Below are 25,320 nucleotides of genomic sequence, written 5' to 3'. Positions count from 1 at the left end.
CAACTTGACAAAACTATAGTTTTTTTGAACAAGAAATGTGTGGAGTGGTTGAAAAACGAGTTAATGACTCCAACCTAAGTGTATGTAAACTTCCGACTTCAACTGTACCCATTTTCCTCAGAGTAAGATATAATGTACATTAACTTGAAAATGAGTTGTAAATAGTGAAGTATTTCCTGTAACACAATGACCAGAGGTTTAGAGTGCTGCTGACAACATGCACAGTGCTAATTTTATCAGAAGAGGACAAAAGACCACTTCAGACTGAACAATTGCCTTTATTAGAAAGAAAAACCCTTGAGGAACAACCCTCAAATAGCTCTAAAAGTTAAGATATTTCATGCCAAATATACAGTTCTATACATAAAAGTGCATTGTCACAATGTATAAGCAGTATCTTTATTATTCAATAATTAATAACTTTTTCTAAAATGGCATCATCATTATTAATTCATTCATCTCGCTTCCTACTGCTCTTAACACAGGGTCTGAAATGAGAATGCAACAGTACAGAACATAGTTCAAGTTCCTCTAAAACATTTTCAAAGGCACTTTCACGTGTACATACTACAGATGTACAAGGACACAAGGTTAGTCAACAGGCAGGATACTACTGTGTATGATTGGCATAGAGAGAAAACACAGAATACAACAGGGTCATGTTCATTAGGAGACACTGTAGCAAAACGGAAAACTAAATGAGTGTTTCTTCTTGGTACTCCCTCCGTTTGTCAGTTCTCTTCCATTTGGTGTCGAATGAATACGATCCGGGTTTGGGTGGGACACCTGCAACTTAAGACATTTTTGAATTTCTACATCCTTCGTTCAAAAAATCCTATCCAATTCTAACAAAACTAAAATCGTAAACAAATAAACATTACAGAACTCAGAAAAAAGGGTTGTAAATCCAGAATTCAGATCATATTCACTTTTAATATACATAAATGTTTTGCAATAGACAAAAATAAACCTGTTGCAGTTTGTATTTCAAGGAAAACATTGCTTATTGGGAATTTGTTTTTGTTTGTCCTTGCTCTTTAACCAGATGCAAGCTTCCCCACACATGCACCTATCAGTCTTCTTTCTTCAGCTACACAGACAGACTTCTAGAGGGCACTGTCACAGAATTGGAAAACAGGGGGGCATTCAGTTCCAGTATGAGTAGGCCAGTTCCCTTGGTGGTCAGTTGTCACATACACCCACATCATGTGACATGGTCTTCAGTGAACATGCGAGTATGTATTCCCCAGGACCAAATCAATCATTCAAGAGGGGGTTTATCACATACATGTAATGACAAATTCCTGATGGAGAATCTAAACATCAGTCACATCTCCCCCACAGAGTAATGGACCAGCCCATCTCTCTATCCACAACACAAGGATTAGCCTACATGGTCAGAGGGGGCTATTGGGATAGAAAGCTCCTCACACACTGACATTGACAAGAAACACAAGAAGCAGTATGATGAACAAGGTAGTATTTTACAGTAACAGTCAGTTAGTCCATGGCTACTGGCAGCACTCCGTCGTTGGGAGAGTTGCCGTGAGTCTTTCCACAAGTTTCTGGAGTCTTGCACAAGGAGAGAAAGAGAGAGTAACATCCATGCTCTAAAACTATGATTCATTTGGACAGAGAAAGCCAGGCATTGTGTGTTGTTGTACAGTAAAGCAAGCTCTTGTGTGTTGTGTATAACATTGGTCATATGCATTGTGGGGCGTCTATAGTACAGCAAACCATTCTCAACCGGCCCCTTGATTCTAAAAACAGAAGGCCAACGAAGGTTCGACACAGGTCTTTAGGAGTATATAACAATTTTCACAGAATTTCCATAATGGGTAATATTTCACATAGTGGTTGTATCCTCGTCTCCCTCCAGACCTTGTTTAGAACGATGCTGCTGTGTTAAAATAAAGCCATGTGAAATCAACATGTACAACTTATATCTTGTACAAGTTTTCATAATTCATATATATATGAGTGTACCCTTATGATCACACACATATCTGGACTCTTCCACTCCCTGCTTCAGTCTCTGTTTCAATCTCAGCTATAAATATTAGTTAGCTACACCCATACTTCCAGCAGCTTTCGATTGGTGGTTTGAACACTATTGACAGCTTATATTTCTGAGTGGCAGTAAGGCCTTACGATCAGTACTCTAAACCTAAGTATTTTTCATCTAAGTGAGAAGCGAACTCCAGTCACAGCCGACACGGACTACATTTCCCATAGTTCCCCTGGCTGAGTAGTAAACAAAACGTGCACCACTTTGTTTCTTTAGCGTTCATTCTTTTGTAGTTCTCTAGTTTCTGTAACCTCGAAGGAAGCCTTTGTGATTTGTTACTGTGTATAGTAATGATGAAGAAAAAGTTGACTTATCTAGCGATGCAAGGCATTTCAGCAGATTCTACAGTATTTTCCACATGATCTTGACAAACTATTTGTCTGTTGAAAATATTCACACTGAAACATGCCCTTTTCTTTGTGGTAGTTCAGTCTGTTTAGCAGACCAGAGAATATCCCTATGTTGTCGTTGTCAATAAATGTGGTTAACTTCTAGACACTGCAAGAAAACAAATCCACCTCACAAAGAAAACAAATACAGCATCCTTGCTTACTTGAATGTCTCAGATCTCTTTAATCAATGTCCAGGCAATGGACTGTTCTTATACTGTCCTCACAATGTTATAATTATTATTAGAATCTATAGACATCGATAACATGTTGCTACTGTATCTAGACTCAGAGCCCTTCTCCCATTGGCCTCTGCTCCCGTCCCAGAGTTCAGCGTTCACATGGTGCACGACTTGTCCAGGGGGTCCTGGGGAGGGGGTGCGGCGGGGAGGTGGGTCGGGCCCGTCTTGGGCAGAACCAGGGGCTTTGGTCTCAGAGCGGGCGGCTTGAGCTGCACCCCCATGCGGGGCACCACCACCGGCTTGAAGGTGCTCATGGTGTCACTGGAGGAGCTGGTGCTGCGGCGCATCGGCGCCCCCCCGGCCTCGCCGGTCTGGGCCCTCAGCAGGATGTTGTGGAGGGGGCTGAGGGACTCGCTGGAACTAGCTGGGGTGGGGCCCCCGGTCGACTGCCTCTGCTCCAGAGTGTCCAGCACAACGTCGGGGGCGTGCTTGGCTGAACTCTGCCTCTCGAGCTCCCGCAGCTCGTTCAGCGCCGTGTTCATTGTCTCCTCTATGTCCTGAAGGGAGAGAGAGCAAGCGGTAGGTAAACAGAGAGGGAAAAGACAGAGAAGTTAATAAATATACAGTGACATCCTTATGGGACTCCCAATCACTGCCGGATGTGATACAGCCTGGAATCGAAACAGGGACTGTAGTGACGCCTCTTGCACTGAGATGCAGTGCCTCAGACCTCTGCGCATGCGAGCTCAGTCAGGACAAGAGTGCTGCTTGAGACTGAAATCCCTGGGCATGTGCCCGACTTCGAATACCAAAGACAAGATGCAGAGATGACAAGGCATTCATCAGGGCATCTCCCTACTAGACAGAGACAGACAACCCAATGGAGAGAGACATCATCCTCTTTTTGACCATCAGCTTCCTAATTAGAAGTCTCTTCACACTGCTGATGGCTTCTCATGATTTCCCACAATGCATACTGTTACCGCCAAGACGCATCGCATTGTTATCAGAGCTCTGATAAGGTAATTGTGGCCTGTAACGACACAAAGTATCACCATGCAGACACTGATGCCTGCTTTGAAATAATGACTTTCTATTTTCTGTTCTGACAAGCGGCACTCGGACAAGATTAACAGCTTGTGTGACGGTGTGGAACATTACAAAAATAGATACTCGATTCTCAAAAGCGATTTAACTCCACGTCAATATCCCAGAAGCTATATGAAGCAACAAAAACACATTTTTTTGTGTTATTCTTACTAGCGCTGCGGTTGCTGCTAGCAGCAATTCTTTAAAGCAAGTTTTACTTGCAATGATGGTGACATGTGGTTGTCTCGTCTCACCTACATTTGTTGACTTCACTTATTGTAAGTCACTCTGTATAGGAGCATCTTGATAACATGACAACTAGATTGTCAATGTGAATGTGTTTGGGAGTGATGTGACAGAGGTGTTCAGGAGCAGAATACAGAATTAGCACTGACTAGGTTTACAGGGCGGTGCAGGGCTGTGGTGCTGGAGTGAGCTGTGCTCGTCCCTCGTTGCTGATGCTGACCTGTGCGATGGTCTCCGGGTCCAGGGGCTTGCCGCCACCACCGTGCGGGTGTGGGTGGGGCTCCTGGAACACGGCTGTGTACTGGCCAGAACTCGTGGAGCGTCGGATGGGCGGGCTCTCCATCTTCTTCAGCGACTCGTGGCGGCTGATGTTGGTCAGGCTGCCGTGGCCGGTACGCCGCCGGCGCTCTGGGCTGTCCATGGGCAGCTGGCCGTGGTTGCGGCTCCGCAGCAGATCCCGGGGGCTGAAGGAGTGACCTAGCACCGGAGAACCCATCTCAGGGGTGTGAACCTGGCCCCCGTGGATCTGCTGGGAGTGCACTACGCAGTGGACGTCACTGGGGCGGACAGGGGGGCGGCGGGATGGGGGCTCCGTCCTCTTTCTGTGCCTGCCGTGGGAGGGGTGGTGCAAAGACACAGAGGTCAGGTTATTTTATTTAACCTTTATTTAAAACTAGGCAGGTCTATGGCGTTATACTTTATAAATGTTGCCTTGTCTTGCAGACGGGCCGTGGTAATGTAGCTACAGTCCCTCACTGACTCTTAGTCACTAAGTGGATCGAGACACCAGGCAGAGTTGTTGAAGCCTTCTGTCTGAATTTAGTGTTCAGATGTAAACCTATATGGCAGTCCCAAAGTGCTCCTAGTAGCTTGTTCAGAGCCCAGGTATAGTGAGGGCTGGCAGGGCTCACGCTGCAGCACTGAGAGGCCTGCAGGCTGGGTCATTATCAGCACCTCCAGCCACAGCAGGCCCCCTGCCTGGGAGAAGGTACAGCTGGCTCAGCATTAGAGCTGTCCTCCATCTGAACCTGGCTGTCTCAACACACCCTCCGGAACATAGATATAGACACACGCAAGCACACACACAAGTCATTTCTACCGGGGCTCTAAAAAGACACTGCTCTGATCCGCATATTTATAACACCCAGCCAGCCTAGCAGGAGACAGCAAAGTGTGCGTGTGAGTCATAACGTTATATCACACAACCTGATCAGCACTAAACACTGAAGGCTGGCTTGTTGGCAAGACAGCACAAAACAGATGTGGGACCAGGCTAGCTGCACATCACTTCCTGTCTCATATCATTGTTGTGACAAAACCTTTATCTCCATGAAATGTCATTCATGAGTCTAGCAGCTATTCATTCCTTAATCATCCCTCCCAGGCTTTTCAGAGTGTTTCAAGTCCCAGTCTAATTCCTGCCTAATGAACACTGTCTCAGCCACCGTCATTAAGAGCCTGAGGGAGAGGGACCTTCATCATTGAGCTAAATATGGGCCATGATGTGTTCTGGTACAGTATGGAGGACTGGCTGGGGGTTGGGAGAGGAGTGTGTTACTGCAGGGGGTAAACAAGTGCAGGGACTCATCATGACCAGTAGGGGGGAGTAAAATCACAACTTAATCTATGAACAGGCTTATAAGGAGGAAGATAACTGCTACAGTACAACCCATAGACAGTCATTGTGTACTTTTAAACCCTATTATACACTAGCTATTCATCCAAGATTCTACAGTAAATGATATGCATTCCTGTCTATCAACACAATACAGAGACAACGGTTCACTGATATGACGGCATTCCTTCCCATCTTATTGATGTCATACAAATGCAAACCAGATAATACAATAATGTCTGGCTGACTGACTACAATTCTATGCTGTAATTAATACAGTTGTATAACAGAAATTATGTACATCGCCTGACGACATACCAGGCACTTCAGGGCTTTTGACTAGCTAGTGAGTGCATCATTGTTGATCGCGAACAGTGGGAGTAGATGTCTAAATAAAGCCAAAGATATGAATGATTCAACAGTGCCGAGCCATGTCTGCATAGAACAGTGGAGAGAGGGGAGAGAGAGAGGGGAGCGAGAGAGAGAGAGGGGCGAGAGAGAGAGAGGGGCGAGAGAGAGAGAGAGAGAGGGGCGAGAGAGAGAGAGAGAGGGGCGAGAGAGAGAGAGAGGGGCGAGAGAGAGAGAGAGGGGCGAGAGAGAGAGAGAGGGGCGAGAGAGAGAGAGAGGGGAGAGAGAGAGAGAGGGGAGAGAGAGAGAGAGAGGGGAGAGAGAGAGAGAGAGAGGGGCGAGAGAGAGAGAGAGGGTAGAGAGAGGGGAGCGAGAGAGAGGGGAGCGAGAGAGAGGCGAGAGAGAGAGAGGGTAGAGAGAGGGGAGCGAGAGAGAGAGGGGAGAGAGAGGGGCGAGAGAGAGAGGGGCGGGAGAGAGAGAGAGGGAGAGAGGGGCGAGAGAGAGAGAGAGGGGCGAGAGAGAGAGAGAGGGGCGAGAGAGAGAGAGAGGGGCGAGAGAGAGAGAGGGGCGAGAGAGAGAGAGGGGCAGAGAGAGAGAGAGAGGGTAGAGAGAGGGGAGCGAGAGAGAGGCGAGAGAGAGAGAGGGTAGAGAGAGGGGAGCGAGAGAGAGAGGGGAGAGAGAGGGGCGAGAGAGAGAGGGGCGAGAGAGAGAGAGAGGGAGAGAGAGAGAGGGGCGAGAGAGAGAGAGAGGGGCGAGAAAGAGAGAGAGGGGCGAGAGAGAGAGAGAGGGGCGAGAGAGAGAGAGAGGGGCGAGAGAGAGGGGCGAGAGAGAGAGGAGCGAGAGAGAGAGAGAGAGAGAGAGAGGAGCGAGAGAGAGAGGCGAGAGAGAGGAGAGAGAGGAGCGAGAGAGAGAGGCGAGAGAGAGGAGAGAGAGGAGCGAGAGAGAGAGGCGAGAGAGAGGAGAGAGAGGAGCGAGAGAGAGAGAGGAGCGAGAGAGAGAGAGAGGAGCGAGAGAGAGGAGCGAGAGAGAGAGGAGCGAGAGAGAGAGAGAGAGGAGCGAGAGGAGCGAGAGAGAGAGGCGAGAGAGAGGAGAGAGGAGCGAGAGAGAGAGGCGAGAGAGAGGAGAGAGAGGAGCGAGAGAGAGAGGCGAGAGAGAGGAGAGAGAGGAGCGAGAGAGAGAGAGGAGCGAGAGAGAGAGAGAGGAGCGAGAGAGAGGAGCGAGAGAGAGAGAGAGAGAGGAGCGAGAGAGAGAGAGAGAGGAGCGAGAGAGAGAGAGAGAGAGGAGCGAGAGAGAGAGAGAGGGGAGCGAGAGAGAGAGAGAGGAGCGAGAGAGAGAGGAGAGAGAGAGAGAGGAGCAGGAGAGAGAGAGAGAGGAGCGAGAGAGAGAGAGAGAGGAGCGAGAGAGAGAGAGAGAGGAGCGAGAGAGAGAGAGAGAGGAGCGAGAGAGAGAGAGAGAGGAGCGAGAGAGAGAGAGAGGAGCGAGAGAGAGAGAGAGGAGCGAGAGAGAGAGAGAGAGGAGCGAGAGAGAGAGAGAGGAGCGAGAGAGAGAGAGAGGAGCGAGAGAGAGAGAGAGGAGCGAGAGAGAGAGAGAGAGGAGCGAGAGAGAGAGAGAGAGGAGCGAGAGAGAGAGAGAGAGGAGCGAGAGAGATAGAGAGGGGAACGAGAGAGAGAGAGAGGGGAACGAGAGAGAGAGAGAGGGGAACGAGAGAGAGAGAGAGGGGAACGAGAGAGAGAGAGAGGGGAACGAGAGAGAGAGAGAGGGGAACGAGAGAGAGAGAGAGGGGAGCGAGAGAGAGGGGAGCGAGAGAGAGGGGAGCGAGAGAGAGAGAGAGAGGGGAGCGAGAGAGAGAGAGAGAGGGGAGCGAGAGAGAGAGGGGAGCGAGAGAGAGAGAGAGGGGAGCGAGAGAGAGAGAGAGGGGAGCAAGAGAGAGAGAGGGGAGCGAGAGAGAGGGAGAGAGAGAGAGAGGGGAGCGAGAGAGAGGGAGAGAGAGAGAGGGGAGCGAGAGAGAGAGGGAGAGAGAGAGAGGGAGAGAAAGGGGAGCGAGAGGGGAGCGAGAGGGGAGCGAGAGAGAGAGAGAGAGAGAGAGAGGGGAGAGAGAGAGAGAGAGGGGAGAGAGAGAGAGAGAGGGGAGAAAGAGGGGATCGAGAGAGGAGAGAGAGAGAGAGGGGAGCGAGAGAGAGGGGAGAGAGAGGGGAGCGAGAGAGAGAGAGAGAGGGGAGCGAGAGAGAGAGAGAGGGGAGCGAGAGAGAGAGAGAGGGGAGCGAGCGAGAGAGAGAGAGAGGGGAGCGAGAGAGAGAGAGAGGGGAGCGAGCGAGAGAGAGAGAGAGGGGAGCGAGCGAGAGAGGGGAGCGAGAGAGAGAGAGGGGAGCCAGAGAGAGAGAGGGGAGCCAGAGAGAGAGAGGGGAGCCAGAGAGAGAGAGGGGAGCCAGAGAGAGAGAGGGGAGCCAGAGAGAGAGAGGGGAGCCAGAGAGAGAGAGGGGAGCCAGAGAGAGAGAGGGGAGCCAGAGAGAGAGGGGGGAGCCAGAGAGAGAGGGGGGAGCCAGAGAGAGAGGGGGAGCGAGAGAGAGAGAGGGAGCGAGAGAAAGAGGGGAGCGAGAGAGAGAGAGGGGAGCGAGAGAGAGAGAGAGGAGCGAGAGAGAGAGAGGGGAGCGAGAGAGAGAGAGGGGAGCGAGAGAGAGAGAGGGGAGCGAGAGAGAGAGAGGGGAGCGAGAGAGAGAGAGAGAGGGGAGCGAGAGAGAGAGGGGAGCGAGAGAGAGAGGGGAGCGAGAGAGAGAGAGAGAAGCGAGAGAGAGAGAGAGAGAGAGGGGGGCGAGAGAGAGAGAGAGAGAGGGGAGCGAGAGAGAGAGAGAGAGGGGAGCGAGAGAGAGGGGAGCGAGAGAGAGAGAGAGGGGAGCGAGAGAGAGAGAGGGGAGCGAGAGAGAGAGAGGGGAGCGAGAGAGAGAGAGGGGAGCGAGAGAGAGGGGAGCGAGAGAGAGAGAGGGGAGCGAGAGAGAGAGGGGAGCGAGCGAGAGAGAGGGGAGCGAGAGAGAGAGAGGGGAGCGAGCGAGAGAGAGAGGGGAGCGAGCGAGAGAGAGAGGGGAGCGAGCGAGAGAGAGAGGGGAGCGAGCGAGAGAGAGAGGGGAGCGAGCGAGAGAGAGAGAGGGGAGCGAGCGAGAGAGAGAGAGGGGAGCGAGCGAGAGAGAGAGAGGGGAGCGAGCGAGAGAGAGAGAGGGGAGCGAGCGAGAGAGAGAGAGGGGAGCGAGCGAGAGAGAGAGAGGGGAGCGAGCGAGAGAGAGAGAGGGGAGCGAGCGAGAGAGAGAGAGGGGAGCGAGCGAGAGAGAGAGAGGGGAGCGAGCGAGAGAGAGAGGGGAGCGAGCGAGAGAGAGGGGAGCGAGCGAGAGAGAGGGGAGCGAGCGAGAGAGAGAGGGGAGCGAGCGAGAGAGAGAGGGAAGCGAGCGAGAGAGAGGGGAGCGAGCGAGAGAGAGAGGGGAGCGAGCGAGAGAGAGGGGAGCGAGCGAGCGAGAGAGGGGAGCGAGCGAGCGAGAGAGGGGAGCGAGAGAGGGGAGCGAGAGAGGGGAGCGAGAGAGGGGAGCGAGAGAGGGGAGCGAGAGAGGGGAGCGAGAGAGGGGAGCGAGAGAGCGAGAGAGGGGAGCGAGAGAGCGAGAGAGGGGAGCGAGAGAGCGAGAGAGGGGAGCGAGAGAGCGAGAGAGGGGAGCGAGAGAGCGAGAGAGGGGAGCGAGCGAGAGAGAGAGGGGAACGAGAGAGAGAGGGGAGCGAGCGAGAGAGAGAGGGGAGCGAGCGAGAGAGAGAGAGGGGAGCGAGCGAGAGAGAGAGAGGGGAGCGAGCGAGAGAGAGAGGGGAGCGAGCGAGCGAGAGAGGGGAGCGAGCAAGCGAGAGAGAGAGGGGAGCGAGCGAGAGAGAGAGAGGGAGGGGAGCGAGCGAGAGAGAGGGGAGCGAGAGAGGGGAGCGAGCGAGAGAGAGGGGGAGCGAGCGAGAGAGAGGGGGAGCGAGCGAGAGAGAGAGAGGGGAGCGAGCGAGAGAGAGAGAGGAGCGAGCGAGAGAGAGAGAGGAGCGAGCGAGAGAGAGAGAGAGAGAGAGGAGCGAGCGAGAGAGAGAGAGAGGAGCGAGCGAGCGAGAGAGAGAGAGAGGAGCGAGCGAGCGAGCGAGAGAGAGAGGAGCGAGCGAGCGAGCGAGAGAGAGGAGCGAGCGAGCGAGAGGGGAGCGAGAGAGAGAGAGAGAGAGAGGGGAGCGAGAGAGAGAGAGAGTAGCGAGAGAGAGAGAGAGGGGAGCGGGAGAGAGAGAGAGAGGGGAGCGAGAGAGAGAGAGAGAGGGGAGCGAGCGAGAGAGAGAGAGAGGGGAGCGAGAGAGAGAGAGAGAGGGGAGCGAGAGAGAGAGAGAGAGAGAGGGGAGCGAAAGAGAGAGCGAGAGAGAGGGGAGCGAGAGAGAGAGAGAGAGAGAGGGGAGCAAGAGAGAGAGAGAGAGAGGAGCGAGAGAGAGAGAGAGAGAGAGAGAGAGAGGGGAGCGAGAGAGAGAGAGAGAGGAGCGAGAGAGAGAGAGAGAGAGGGGAGCGAGAGAGAGAGAGAGAGGGGAGCGAGAGAGAGAGAGAGAGGGGAGCGAGAGAGAGAGAGAGAGAGGGGAGCGAGAGAGAGAGAGGGGAGCGAGAGAGAGAGAGAGAGGGGAGCAAGAGAGAGAGAGGGGAGCGAGAGAGAGAGAGAGGGGAGCGAGAGAGAGAGAGAGAGAGGGGAGCGAGAGAGAGAGAGAGAGGGAGCGAGAGAGAGAGGAGAGCGAGAGAGAGAGGAGAGCGAGAGAGAGAGGAGAGCGAGAGAGAGAGAGAGGGGAGCGAGAGAGAGGGGAGCGAGAGAGAGAGAGAGAGAGAGAGAGGGGAGCGAGAGAGAGAGAGAGGGGAGCCAGAGAGAGAGAGAGGGGAGCCAGAGAGAGAGAGAGGGGAGCCAGAGAGAGAGAGAGGGGAGCGAGAGAGAGGGGAGCGAGAGAGAGGGGAGCGAGAGAGAGAGAGGGGAGCGAGAGAGAGAGAGGGGAGCGAGAGAGAGAGGGGAGCGAGAGAGAGAGGGGAGCGAGAGAGAGAGGGGAGAGAGAGAGTAGCGAGAGGAGCGAGAGAGAAGCGAGAGGAGCGAGAGGATAGAGAGAGTAGCGAGAGGATAGAGAGAGTAGCGAGAGGATAGAGAGAGGAGAGAGAGGAGCGAGAGGAGAGCGAGAGAAGAGAGGAGCGAGAGAAGAGAGAGAGAGAGAGGGGAGCGAGAGAGAGAGAGGGGAGCGAGAGCGAGAGAGGGGAGCGAGAGAGGGGAGCGAGAGAGGGGAGCGAGAGAGGGGAGCGAGAGAGGGGAGCGAGAGAGGGGAGCGAGAGAGGGGAGCGAGAGAGGGGAGCGAGAGGGGAGCGAGAGAGGGGAGCGAGAGGGGAGCGAGAGGGGAGCGAGAGGGGAGCGAGAGGGGAGCGAGAGGGGAGCGAGAGGGGAGCGAGAGGGGAGAGAGAGGGGAGAGAGAGTAGCGAGAGGAGAGAGTAGCAGCGAGAGGAGAGAGAGAGTAGCAGCGAGAGGAGAGAGAGAGAGAAGCGAGAGAGAGAGTAGCGAGAGAGAGTAGCGAGAGAGAGTAGCGAGAGAGAGTAGCGAGAGAGAGTAGCGAGAGGAGAGAGAGTAGCGAGAGGAGAGAGAGTAGCGAGAGGAGAGAGAGTAGCGAGAGGATAGAGAGAGTAGCGAGAGGATAGAGAGTAGCGAGAGGAGAGAGAGAGGAGCGAGAGGAGAGAGTAGCGAGAGAGGAGCGAGAGAAGAGAGAGAGAGAGAGAGAGAGAGAGAGAGAGAGAGAGAGAGAGAGAGAGAGAGAGAGAGAGAGAGAGAGAGAGAGAGAGAGAGAGAGAGAGAGAGAGGAGCGAGAGAGGAGCGAGAGAAGAGAGAGAGAGGAGCGAGAGAAGAGAGAGAGAGAAAGAGGAAATGGAGGGCTGCCAGGAGCGAGGGAGGGGATAACAACTTGGACACGGCAAGGGAATTGGGAGTGGAGCGGGGGTGTGGGGAGGGGAGAGACAGGAAATGACTATGGAACATGATTGGAGAAGGTGACTGAGGCTCTGAATCTGCAGAATGGAACACATAGCTAGGATACTACAAAACACAGTATGATTCATCAACATTCTCTCCAGCAGAGAGACAAGTGAGCAAGCCCTTTAATAAAACAGTATCTTAACTTGCATTTGGGCCGATGCCAGTGGTATATTCTCCAAGGTCGCCTACACCGCCACACAAACTAGAATGCAGCAATGAATGGAAGATAAAAATAGGAAATACTAGCGCTCTCCCAGAAGCCAACATAGTCCCTGCCAAAAGGATACACCAGGAGAGTGAGTGTGTCCAAGCCCTGGACTGGTCTGAGAATGACCAAGCACCACCATTAAAAAAAAAACTTCTAATGTATTTACAACATACTCCCTAAAGCCGACTCATTTGAAAACTGAAATGACCCACTGACTGGGACAACTCATTAACGAGAACTCTATTGGCCATTAAGCTGAGAGAGTAGGTGGGAGTGGGACAGGACAGGGAAACAGGGCCCGTAATTCAAACATTCTCTTAGAGGAGTAGGAGTGCTGATCTAGAATCAGGTCCCGCTGTCCACATAATATCTTTCTAAAAAAGGCAAGCTCTACTTTCCTAGACCGTTTGTGAATACGGGCCCAGGTTTCGAAGTGTGGAAGCATCTGGTCATTCTGACGCAATGACTTACTCCAATAACCCCTCAGTCGTAACCAGATGTAAAGCCAGGAATGCACAACCTCTTTTCCTTCATTGGAACTCAGATTCATTTTTTACATTTTATGTGCCACTTTTGCCTTTTAAACTCTAGTTGCCCAGTACAGTGGAGTCAGAAGAGGGTGTGGTGGTGCTGGTGGTAGTCCGAGCCAGAGCCCTGGCAGACAGACCGTCCCCATCAGTCAGGCAGTTATTGGCTTGGCCATATAACATTAGCTAAATGCTTGAGAGGATACCACAGTGAGACAGTGTGCTGGGGGGGGGTCACACAAGGGTTGCCATCCCCGGTAGGCTAGTGTGTGTGTGTGTGGCAGGTGGGCAAGCAGCATAAAACGTTTTAAAATATTTTGCAACAGAAAAGAGAAATGCACGTCCAAGTAGCCCCCCCCCATGTTTAATTCCGTCTTCTTCCGTTTAATAAATACACCCTCACTACATGAGGTAGAGGTCAGATGTGGTCGAACTCGCCTGCCAATGTAGGCGTCAGGGATCTTGGTGTCTGTAGGGGAGCCCATGTCTTTGCCTGAACACATGTCTTTGTCCTCAGCTCCATGACCGCTGCTGGCCTCACTGTCAGCCTTCTGACTTAGTGTGTCTGAGAAATTATCGTCCCTGTAACACACACACACACACACACACACACACACACACACACACACACAAACAAAAGACAACAACAAAAAAATATTTGTTTCCCTTTTTTTTTATGCAAAAAAAGCTTAGAAGTGGAAAGCTTTTGACCACAGTGCATTCAGTTAATAATAATAATAAAACCCATTTGGCAGACACTTTCATCCAAAGCGACTTAACCCTGGCGTTACAAGTGCCACGCTCTATCCAACTGAGCTACAAAGGAGCTCAGTCAATCATACCTAACTAGCCTCTCCTCCAGGTTCATGTTGACTCATAGGCCTGCATCTATTAGCATGCCATTAGTCATGGTGTGTCCAGGACTGCCAGGCAGCTTGACCAGTGCCAGCTGTCTGGTTTATCTCAGTGGGCTGCCTGTGTGACTGAGCAGAGCTGAGCGCTAGCTGCAGACACGGCAATTGGTGCCCGTTCCTGTCAGGTGGCAGCCATCAGACCTGCTTACTAGCCACAGAGTCTGGTGGAGGGGTGACTAATGGACTGGCTGATAAACCACGCACGCTGCAGTGCACGTATCACAAGAAGGATGACCGTGGCCCAGCCATCTGATACGCAAAGCTATATCTTACTGTATTTCAACCAAGTGCTCAGACAGTACACACCATGCTGTGAATTTGCTCAGTCGTGCCTTAGAGTTCCCCAGACCCCACAGCGCAGCTCTGAAAGAGGATACCCTGGCTGCTAAACAGATACAGAGAAAGGGCGAGATATCTCCCAGACATCACTTTATTCTGGGCCCTTTGATGGGGCCGTGTGTCTCGGAGCCCTCTAGTACATTATGCTAAGATACGGAACACATGGCAGTAAGTTCTCTGGGCCGTTCCATTAACTAAGAAAACAGCCATCAGAGGGACAGCTGGAAAAGGACCCGCAGCACTGAGGGAGGAGGGGCCTTCTGACCATCTTGCCCTCTTAATGAGGATTTAGATCCATCCCATTAGGCAGCAACTGTTGCTGGGGAGGAGGGATGGTTCCCGGGGCAGAGGGACGGTTCCCAGGGGAGGAGAGGTGCTCCAGGGGAGGAGAGGTGCTCCAGGGGAGGAGAGGTGCTCCGGGGGGGGAGAGGTGCTCCGGGGGGGGAGAGGTGCTCCAGGGGGGGAGAGGTGCTCCAGGGGGGGATGAGGATGACAGATGGGGTAGTTAAGGACCCCTAGAGGACACCCGGGAAAGACGGACGGAGGCCTGCAGCCCAGGGCCCTGCTTTACACAGCCCCAGAGCCTTGGCCAAGGCCCCTCAAAGTCAGTGTCAGGGAGGACTTGACCACCAAGACGGGGACAGTGCAGTGATTAATCCAGAGAGAGAACATTAAATATGGACGGGTGACGGCACTTTCACTATGAAAAAGGACCCAAAATGGGATTAAGGGAGGTTGGGTTTCCTCTGTTTTAAGAGTAAAAATACAATACAAAATGCAGTACAACGTGATTGATTTATTAACTGATTGGTCAGTTATGCAGGAGGGCGGTTATACTGCTGTACTGAGGAGTCCTCCTCAAGAATGTAGACACATTTACTGCATGCAAGAGTCGCTAATCGACAGTCTAACGTATTGGTAAGGGAATAGGAGTCTAGACTTCAAGGATGGTGACATATCGTAATGTTGTGCAACTACAAATCCTGCCCCACTAACAATTCCTGTGCAAAACTGCTTGTCTGGATTGTACCGTCTTTGGAAAAATAATAGATTTAATTCAACATATTGTCATGTCACCAGATTGATGGATAATACCAGTCCATTGATGTCTGAAATGGAATAAGAACATGAGCGTAACATACTGTATGTGATAGTAGCTCTAGAAGCTGTGCGTTTGGCTGCATACTCACATGTCCTGTACCACAATGTACTGGTGAGGCACCAGGCCATCGATGCCGTTGTGCCGGCCCTCCCACCAGTCGTCCGATGCCCGCTGGTACAGCAGCAGGGAGGCGCCCTTCTTGAAGGACAGCTCGCGGGCCGAGCGTCCCACGTAGTCAAATTTGGCGATCGCTTCGATGGGCTCACTTTCTGCAGGAGACGAGGAGGAGCAGCACACGATCAGGGGTGTCAAACTAACGGCTGATAAAGTACCAGGAAACTTTGTCATCACGGAGATTGTCGATCACTCTGGCAATACACTGTCACTTGTTAAATCCACTTCAAATCAGTGTTAATGAAGGGGAGGAGACAGGTTAAAGAATAATTTTTAAGCCTTGAGACATGGGTGACAAAATACTTCAGTGCCTTTGAATGGGATATGGTAGTATTTTTGTATTTATTTATTTAACCTTTATTTAACTAAGCAAGTCAGTTAAGAACTAATTCTTATTTACAATGACGGCCTACCCCGGCCAAACCCGGACGACGCTGGGCCAATTGTGCACTGCCCTATGGGATTCCCAATCACGGCCGGATGTGATACAGCCTGGATTCAAACCAGGGCCTGTAGTGACGCCTCTTGCACTGAGATGCAGTGCCTCAGACCTCTGCGCATGCGAGCTCAGTCAGGACAAGAGTGCTGCTTGAGACTGAAATCCCTGGGCATGTGCCCGACTTCGAATACCAAAGACAAGATGCAGAGATGACAAGACATTCATCAGGGCATCTCCCTACTAGACAAAGACAGACAGCGCAGCGTTTTGAGTGTGTCAAGAACTGCAATGCTGCTGGGTTTTTCACGCTCAACAGCTTTATGTGTGTATGTCAGGAAAGGTCCACCACCCGAAGCACATCCAGCCAATCTTGACACAACTGTGGGAAGCATTGGAGTCAACATGGGCCAGAATCCCTGTAGAATGCTTTTCACCCCTTTCAGAGTCCACGCTCTGACGAATTGAGGCTGTTCTGAGGGCAAAAGGGATATGTTTTGTACAGTGTATGTGTTTGTACAGTGTATGTCAGTATTATGTAGTCTGTATGTCACAGTTATGTATGTCTGAATTATGTCACAAATTGGTATGGTATTGTTGATCTATGATTGAAGGTAGCAGTCAGCCTATTTTAGTCAGTGTCAATTTTTATTTTTTATTTTATTTCACCTTTATTTAACCAGGTAGGCTAGTTGAGAACAAGTTCTCATTTGCAACTGCGACCTGGCCAAGATAAAGCATAGCAGTATGAGCAGACAACACAGAGTTACACATGGAGTAAACAATTAACAAGTCAATAACACAGTAGAAAACAAAGGGGGAGTCTATATACAATGTGTGCAAAAGGCATGAGGTAGGCGAATAATTACAATTTTGCAGATTAACACTGGAGTGATAAATGATCAGATGGTCATGTACAGGTAGAGATATTGGTGTGCAAAAGAGCAGAAAAGTAAATAAATAAAAACAGTATGGGGATGAGGTAGGTGAAAATGGGTGGGCTATTTACCAATAGACTATGTACAGCTGCAGCGATCGGTTAGCTGCTCAGATAGCTGATGTTTGAAGTTGGTGAGGGAGATAAAAGTCTCCAACTTCAGCGATTTTTGCAATTCGTTCCAGTCACAGGCAGCAGAGTACTGGAACGAAAGGCGGCCAAATGAGGTGTTGGCTTTAGGGATGATCAGTGAGATACACCTGCTGGAGCGCGTGACCAGTGAGCTGAGATAAGGCGGAGCTTTACCTGGCATGGACTTGTAGATGACCTGGAGCCAGTGGGTCTGGCGACGAATATGTAGCGAGGGCCAGCCGACTAGAGCATACAAGTCGCAGTGGTGGGTGGTATAAGGTGCTTTAGTGACAAAACGGATGGCACTGTGATAGACTGCATCCAGTTTGCTGAGTAGAGTGTTGGAAGCCATTTTGTAGATGACATCGCCGAAGTCGAGGATCGGTAGGATAGTCAGTAATAACAACCGAGCTAAACACAGAGGAGCCAGGACAACAGGCCCTAAAGGCCCTGAACAGGGATATTTATAGTGCAGGGACATCTACTCTACTCAGTACTGAGGTTAAACTACTACACACCAGAGAGTATGTATCCAAACTACAAGCTATCACACATATCTATGGAGATTTGGCATGGGATGTCCAAGATGTCAATTTTAAGGTCAACAATAGAAACACTGTCATCAAATAAAATGCAGAACGAGCTCTATTTGTGGCGGCATTCTCTGGTACATTCGGTGTAGATTCCATCCGAAATACACAGCTAAATGATTGAATACTTTAACGACTTTACCTCACAGATTGGTAAAATCAGCTGTGACATTGACTAGCGGTAAAATGTATCTATAATCTATAATCAATAGCCTAACTATTAAATGTGCCTGGCTTTATAAATCCTCCTTATATGGTGACTCGTTTCAGGAAACTAGGAGTATGTCAAGCATCACTACTACACAGAAGAGCCATTTGAACGTAAACTTTTTTTAAAATTTTAATCAAAATGCATTTTTTGGCAGAAATGCCTTCTGGAACATGTGAACTTTCATGTGCCTTAATAACAAACGTATGTGCCATCTGTAAATATGAATAAAATTGTTCAATTGCGAGCCTAGGTGTTTTAGCCACAGAAAAAGAGAGCAACCTTCCCGCTAGCCATGATTGGCTGAGATAATGAGTGGGCTGGACATGCCGAGAGATGAGTTTGGATTGGTCTGCCATGTAGCACGCTTCTGTCTATTTGAGCTAGTCAGTATATGTAGGTAATCCTGTCTAATGCAGTTAAAAAAATATATTGCGTAGTAGAACTACATAAGTGTTGCTCTCTACTTTCTGGTGGACCGAGTTTTGAAATCAGTGGAATTAGAATATACTAGCTAAAGAGATGGAGAAAACACCTGTCTCCATATTAAATCTTCAAAATAAGGGCAACCACGGCATACATGACAGAGGTCCATCCATGCTAGCTACATTTTCAGTTATTACACGTTTCTAATTTTCTCAGAAAGTCGTTTTAATTTCAAGTTAAAGTGTACTGTTAGCTAGCTAACGTTACGTGTATGATCTGTGTAGTAATATTATTCGTATTTCAGAACCATTTGCTTTGTTAGTTATAGCCTAATGTTAGCTAGGTAACATTAAACCAGGTTGGTTAGCTACCTGAAAATTCATGCAGGGTAGTAACGTCATGAGTTGGGATTATGGTTAATTGTTTAGCTAGCTAGCTACATGTCTTAACAAAAGACTCCAATATGCAAGTATCCATTTCAATAGAATGTTCACTGCGACAGCTGTTGATAGACCTAACTGGTAAATTCGCTCTGGCGTAGAATTACTGACGAATTTACAAACGCTCAACACCCGTTGAATACAGCCGGTGTCAGTAAGCTTTGGCAAAAAAATAAATAATAATTGTTGCCAGGAGCACAGTTGCAGTCACCAACGCTCTAGATAACATAGAAACAGCCCAACCAGCTCGGCTAGGGCAAGTAAAATGGTCAGAGTGAGATGTTCTCTCATTTGTGTCTGGAAGTAGCTAGCAAGCTAGCCAATTAGCTTGGGTGATTGACTACTGTTGTTAGAACCGAACACTCGGATCAACCCTTAAAGAGATGGGTGGGGCTAAAGCTTAAGAGGGTGTGAACGATGCCGAATGAGTGTAGACACAGAGCTCTTCACTAGATACCAAAACATTCAAAGGCCATTTTCTCAAAAGTGAGGATACAAGTTGATCAACTTTCAAAGCAGAATTACTTTCCCATTACTCCTCAACTGTAGTGTATGCCATACCATTTTCTACCTCAGTCTCTACTTTTATCCAATGTAAAAAAAAAAAAAACATTACAAATTTTGCTACATAAGACCGAATCAAGCCGGTCGGCTTGTGGACCAAAGTGCAGCGTGGTCATGATTCTTTATTAAATCCGAACGCCAAACAAAACAACAAAGAACAACATCACGTTCCGTAGGCTACGCAGAGCTAACTAAAAACAACATCCCACAACCTAAAGTGGCAAAACAGGCTGCCTAAGTATGATTCCCAATCAGAGACAACGATAGACAGCTGTCCCTGATTGAGAACCATACCCGGCCAAAACATAGAAATAAAGAACATAGAATACCCACCCAAATCACACCCTGACCAAAACAAATAGACATAAAAAGGCTCTCTAAGGTCAGGGCGTGACGCATCCTGCTTCTGTTGCCTAAATACACGTGTTTGTTTAATATTCCGAAAGCACCAAGCCTCACGCAACCACAACATGTAGGATAAACCATTAAAAAAATTAGGCTGTTTTTTAATCTTTGCTATGCTGTAATGAAGGCGTCACACTTGTTTTTCTTCGTTTGAACAACCTCTCTGGTATTACTTATAATTGATTTAGTGTTGTTTACACTGTTCCAAATTGTGAGGAACTACTATTACATTGTGAGGAACTACTATTACATTTATAATAATAATAAATTATTAATCTCCTTATTGTTATTATTACTATAATGACCATCATTATAATAATAAGTAACGTCATCATCATTAGTAGGCTTAGTATAAAGCAGCCTTGTGTAACCACCGTCGAGCTGTAGGCTTAAGAGCGCATCCTGTTTAATCTTACTTAGGCCTATGTTGTGATACTACTGTATCAATCATTCATTTATTCATTGATGCATTCATGTCATCACACAGAATACGAGTCACTCCTAATTTAAAAAACAAACGAGCATTTTAGTTGTAAAATAAAATAAAGCGGCCCTTGAATAATTAGCGTAATAAATCGTTCCATTTCAGCAATTGTATTCACCAATGCAATGCAGCAGTTTTTAGTGTTTGCTGTAAGAAAGGCGTTACAAAAAATACACACAAAAAAACCAACCTTACAACAGACTATCTGGTACGCTTATTTATTTTGGGTTGTTTACATTGTTCCAAACAGGCAGAAAAACAGCACCTGTTTGGGACACATAATATGCATGCAGAGCTTGCTCCTTACCACCCCTTCTTTATCTCCAGTATTTTCCACAATTAGTCAAATTTATTCCGCAGATTTTACTTCCCCTTTAACGCATGAGCAACCAGTTCCCATTTTGAGTTTGTGTCAAGTCCTCTGCATTCCATTTTGAGTTTGTGTCAAGTCCTCTGCATTCCATTTGGAGTTTGTGTCAAGTCCTCTGCATTCCATTTGGAGTTTGTGTCAAGTCCTCTGCATTCCATTTGGAGTTTGTGTCAAGTCCTCTGCATTCCATTTGGAGTTTGTGTCAAGTCCTCTGCATTCCATTTTGAGTTTGTGTCAAGTCCTCTGCATTCCATTTTGAGTTTGTGTCAAGTCCTCTGCATTCCATTTTGAGTTTGTGTCAAGTCCTCTGCATTCCATTTTGAGTTTGTGTCAAGTCCTCTGCATTCCATTTTGAGTTTGTATCAAGTCCTCTGCATTCCATTTTGAGTTTGTGTCAAGTCCTCTGCATTCCATTTTGAGTTTGTGTCAAGTCCTCTGCATTCCATTTTGAGTTTGTGTCAAGTCCTCTGCATTCCATTTTGAGTTTGTGTCAAGTCCTCTGCATTCCATTTTGAGTTTGTGTCAAGTCCTCTGCATTCCATTTTGCGGTCACATGTGTTATGGTGTTTGGAGTTTGTTATAACTCATTTATTGGTGTGTTTATGATATGATATAGGTCAGGCTTTCTTGGTCACATGCATGCGATGCAAACGTGTCACGTAAAGAGTTAAGGGAAGAGGGAATGTTTTTCCTGAACTAATTAGGGATTTCGGTAACAGAACTTTTCAGTCAGAAACAGCCAATTATGTTGCAGCTTCAGCATAACACAGACAGTGCAATAAACACTGTTGATGTTCTGTAGTGGTCGCTGTAGCAGGGAGGAGAGAGAGACAATGGGTGTTACTCAGTCACTCGCTGTCATTCTTCTTTTTTACACAGCCTGGCACAATCAAATGAATTGCAGTCGGGCTCCCTCTAGTCATTTGTGTGTCTTATTTAATCAATCAGTGCGCTTAAAGCATCAGACAAGTTCAGTGCATGTAGTTGATTAAAACACACAGGATTTGACTATGTATGGAAAAATACACATTAAAAGAATTTCGACTCATGGGTAACCACAATTATTATTATTTTATTTTTTTGTCGGGGACAGATCTAGATTCAAGTCATATTTACAGTTTTACTGCACGTTTTGAATTGTTCTTCGAATTCTGTATTTTATGGTCAATGCTGCTATAAAGAGACAAATGTGATACTTTGTCATTTGTTTATTGTGGCAAAAACCTAAGAAAAAGGTTGTGTTCTCTTAAGTGAACTTGGATTCCCTGTTGAGAATCATAGAACTGCAGGAAAATGTATTTTAAAATCTACAGGGGGAGGATCCCCGGACCCCCCGCCAGATTGTGCACCACCATTTTTATACAAAGTCAAGCTCCCATGAATAGACATACAGGTATGATTGAAGAACGAAGCAGGCGCTAAACACAGGCTTTGCTACACAGAAAACAAACAGTTCACTATTCCATTGTCAACACTTTAATTGAATCATTAGGCCAATATCAATATCTTTAATAATGTCATAAACAGTGCCCTCCACAATTATTGGGACAGCGAAGCATTTTTTATTATTTTGTCTCTCTGCTCCAAAAGTCTGGATTTGAAATGAAACCGTGAGGTTAAAGTGCAGACTTCCCATTTTAATTTAGGGTATTTTCATCCATATTCAGTGGACAGTTTAGAAATTACAGCACTTTTTACATAACCACCCCAAATATTACAGGACCAAAAGTATTGGTTTGATTTATGTATGATTTATGAATAGCAAAGGAGTTTTTTAGCCCATTACCTGCAATTCTATACTTATTGTCATGTCTATTCATGTCATATTTGAGTGATTCAAACATTACAATAATCTATGGGCTAAAAAAACCTAGCTAAAAATGTTGGCTGACATGGGCTAGTTGATCTGGACACTTCTTACAAGTTCTAAATATCTCTCGAAGGTATGCAATGACTAGCATGACAAGAGGAACTGATGATGTACTACCCAATTTCGAAATTGCACCTTGTGCATTCTACTATTACAACTTTCAAGAGTAAGTTGAAAGCCGGACTGAGTTTCTTAAGGCACCATGTGTACCCTGCCCACAGTTTGGGAACCATTAAACAGGTCAACACAAGCTGTTCGTCGAAAATCAAATAGTAAATAGCCTATGCCCCCCAACTCCAAGTCTGTCGAAAGGCATATAAAACACTAGTTAATTTTTTTAAATAAAAAAGCCACAAAACAATACTTTTGTGGATTTCAACTCATCTTTACCACTTACAAGGTACATGTAAATTCCCTCACAGAAAACAATGAAGAAGCATTATGGTCTCCCTCCTCCGTGAAAAGAAATTAGACCGCAGCCAACCACAACGCACAAACATAACACAGGTAGCCTACCGAGAGGCGGGACTGACCTCTCCTATCAATAAATCACTAGAAGATGCATACAAGTGCGGCAAAAAAGTATTTAGTCAGCCACCAATTGTGCAAGTTCTCCAACTTAAAAAGATGAGGCCTGTAATTTTCATCAAAGGTACACTTCAACTATGACAGACAAAATTAGGGGAAAAAAATCCAGAAAATCCCATTGTAGGATTTTTAATGAATTTATTTGCAAATGATGGTGGAAAATAAGTATTGGAATGTTTTCTTGGTGTTTTAGAAACTTTAAGAGTGTTTTCTATCCAAATCTATATGCATATCCTAGCTTCTGGGCCTGAGTGGCAGGCAGTTTACTTTGGGCAGGCTTTTCATCCGGACGTGAAAATACCGCCAGCTATACCAAAAAAGTTAATAAAGTGGAGAAACACTGGTATGGAAAACACTGCTCTCTTAGGAGACCCATGCCAAACTCCCGACTAATGACAACACAGCAATGAAACAAACGAAGCCAAAAATAGCTCATATTCTTTTATCCCCCCTCTAATTAAGTAATGCCCCCCAGAACATCCAACCACCAGAACCCATTAAACCAGACAGTGGGTCCCTGGACACTGACATTCACTTTTGCTGCTCCTCTGCACAGCTTCATCAATAGGAAGAATGTCACTGGAGAAGCACCATAGAGCTGAGATAGCAGGAACCTGAGCATGTGTGAAAAGACACCATGATATTCTTTTAACAGGAACAACTCAGTACCATTCCCTGGTGAGCATCCTGGGGAGGGAAGCAGTGGAGCGAGGACAGTGATTCCACATGTATCTCGGTTCTCTCCCCCTCTCCCTCCTGGGGAATGACAGGCGTGTTGTGGAGTCAATGAGATGTGACAAGCAGGAATTTAGTCTGTCTGATTTAATAAAGGTGACAGATCTGAGATCAATACAGGACGTCTCTCTCTCTCTCCATAGGTACATGTGTGTATGTGAGAGAGGGTGTGTGTTTCAAGTTTCACATTTTTATTGTCACAAGCACTAGTACAGTGAAATGCCCTTCTTGCTCTTTCCCAACAATGCAGTAATCAATATTATAGTCAATGGGAGTGGGTGAGAGGGTGTGCGAGAAAGAGAGAGCGAGAGGTGTGCGAGAGAGCGAGAGAGGTGTGGGGGGAGAGAAAGGGAGAGGTTGTGGGGAGAGAAAGAGAGGGTGTGGGAGGGAGGGAGAGAAGGAGAGAAAGAGATGGAGGGAGGGAGAGGGTAAGGGAGGGAGTGGGGAAGGGTGGGAGTGAGGGAGAGGGTGAGGGGGTGTGGGGGGGAAAGGGTAAGGGAGGGAGGACAGAGGGTAAGGGAGGGGAGGGTGTGAGAGAGAGAGAGGGAGAGAGTGTAGGAGGGAGAGAGGGAGGGAGGGAGGGAGAGAGTGTAGGAGGGAGAGAGGGAGGGAGGGAGAGAGAGGGTGTAGGAGGGAGGGAGGAAGAGAGAGGGTGTAGGAGGGAGGGAGGAAGAGAGAGGGTGTAGGAGGGAGGGAGGAAGAGAGAGGGTGGAGGGAGGGAGGAAGAGAGAGAGAGCGAGAGCTGTGTGCAAGTGAAAAACTTCGATAACAGGGAGGAGGCCTGCTGAAACATTGATAACAGGGAGGAGGAGGCCTGCTGAAACATTGATAACAGGGAGGAGGAGGCCTGTTGAAACATTGATAACATGGAGGATGAGGCCTGCTGAAACATTGATAACAGGGAGGAGGCCTGCTGAAACATTGATAAGAGTGAGTAGGCCTGCTGAAACATTGATAACAGGGAGGAGGCCTGCTGAAACATTGATAAGAGTGAGTAGGCCTGCTGAAACATTGATAAGAGTGAGTAGGCCTGCTGAAACATTGATAAGAGTGAGTAGGCCTGATGAAACATTGATAAGAGTGAGTAGGCCTGCTGAAACATTGATAAGCGTGAGTAGGCCTGCTGAAACATTGATAAGAGGGAGTAGAATTACTGAAACATTGATAAGAGTGAGTAGGACTGCTGAAACATTGATAAGAGGGAGTAGAATTACTGAAACATTGATAAGAGGGAGTAGGACTACTGAAACATAGCTACAGCTATAAAATGCTCCATATGTTAGTGACTTTGGTGTTGTTTATGGTAAATGTTATTAATCCATTGTGATGTAGATAATTGTGTTTCCGTCCCTTACAGTCAAAGCATAGCATGTCTAACTCAATGCACTGCTTTTTAAATGGAAAAATCTTTCCAAATTTGAGCAAATTCAAAAACGGTGATTAATCGCAATTAACTAATGCCATTAATTCAATTATTTGAATGGTTTGACAGCCCTACTCCAGATATGTTTACACACTGAGATGAACAACCGTACAGGGTAGGATGCCGTTACACCCCAGGTGGAGCAGCCCCATGGCTCGCTCTGCTCAGTGTTCATGTGCATGCATGCGAATAGGGACTGCAACCTTGGGAGTGAGATATGGCTACAATCAATAACGCAAGAGACAGAAAAACAGCAGCCAGGCAGGCCCCAATGAATCCACTCTCTCTCGTTACCTCGCTCTCCAGACAAACATAAATCTAAGGTCCTGTTTATTCATGGCTACAGTATGGCTACAGAACAGGACACACCATTCTGATCAGAGACAGATGTGTGGGTGTGTCTGTCTGTGTGTGTGTCTGTGTGTGTGTGTGTGTGTGTGTCTCTCTCTTAGAGGAAAAGTAATGACCTTTTCAGTGTATAC

At 48.1% G+C, this 25,320-nt stretch overlaps 1 protein-coding gene across 2 annotated transcripts in view; it reads right to left on the bottom strand.

Moving 5' to 3' along the window:
* Nucleotides 1-262: 262 nt before the first annotated feature.
* Nucleotides 263-25,320, bottom strand: part of srgap1a (SLIT-ROBO Rho GTPase activating protein 1a) — a 145,088-nt gene continuing 120,030 nt past the window's right edge. For both annotated transcript variants that reach the window (XM_036977679.2, XM_036977675.2), the window contains exons 19-22: nucleotides 15,145-15,325; nucleotides 13,140-13,283; nucleotides 4,195-4,582; nucleotides 263-3,196 (exon numbers count right to left, since the gene is read on the bottom strand). In XM_036977679.2, coding sequence (XP_036833574.2) covers nucleotides 2,795-3,196; nucleotides 4,195-4,582; nucleotides 13,140-13,283; nucleotides 15,145-15,325 — 1,115 coding nt within the window. In that variant the 3' untranslated portion in view covers nucleotides 263-2,794. The remainder of the gene's footprint in view (nucleotides 3,197-4,194; nucleotides 4,583-13,139; nucleotides 13,284-15,144; nucleotides 15,326-25,320) is intronic.

This window comes from Oncorhynchus mykiss, chromosome 1, assembly GCF_057628025.1.
Source record: "Oncorhynchus mykiss isolate SJ-2025 chromosome 1, ASM5762802v1, whole genome shotgun sequence".
NCBI classification, from domain to species: domain Eukaryota; kingdom Metazoa; phylum Chordata; class Actinopteri; order Salmoniformes; family Salmonidae; genus Oncorhynchus; species Oncorhynchus mykiss.
This window is presented reverse-complemented; position numbering and strand designations above follow the sequence as displayed.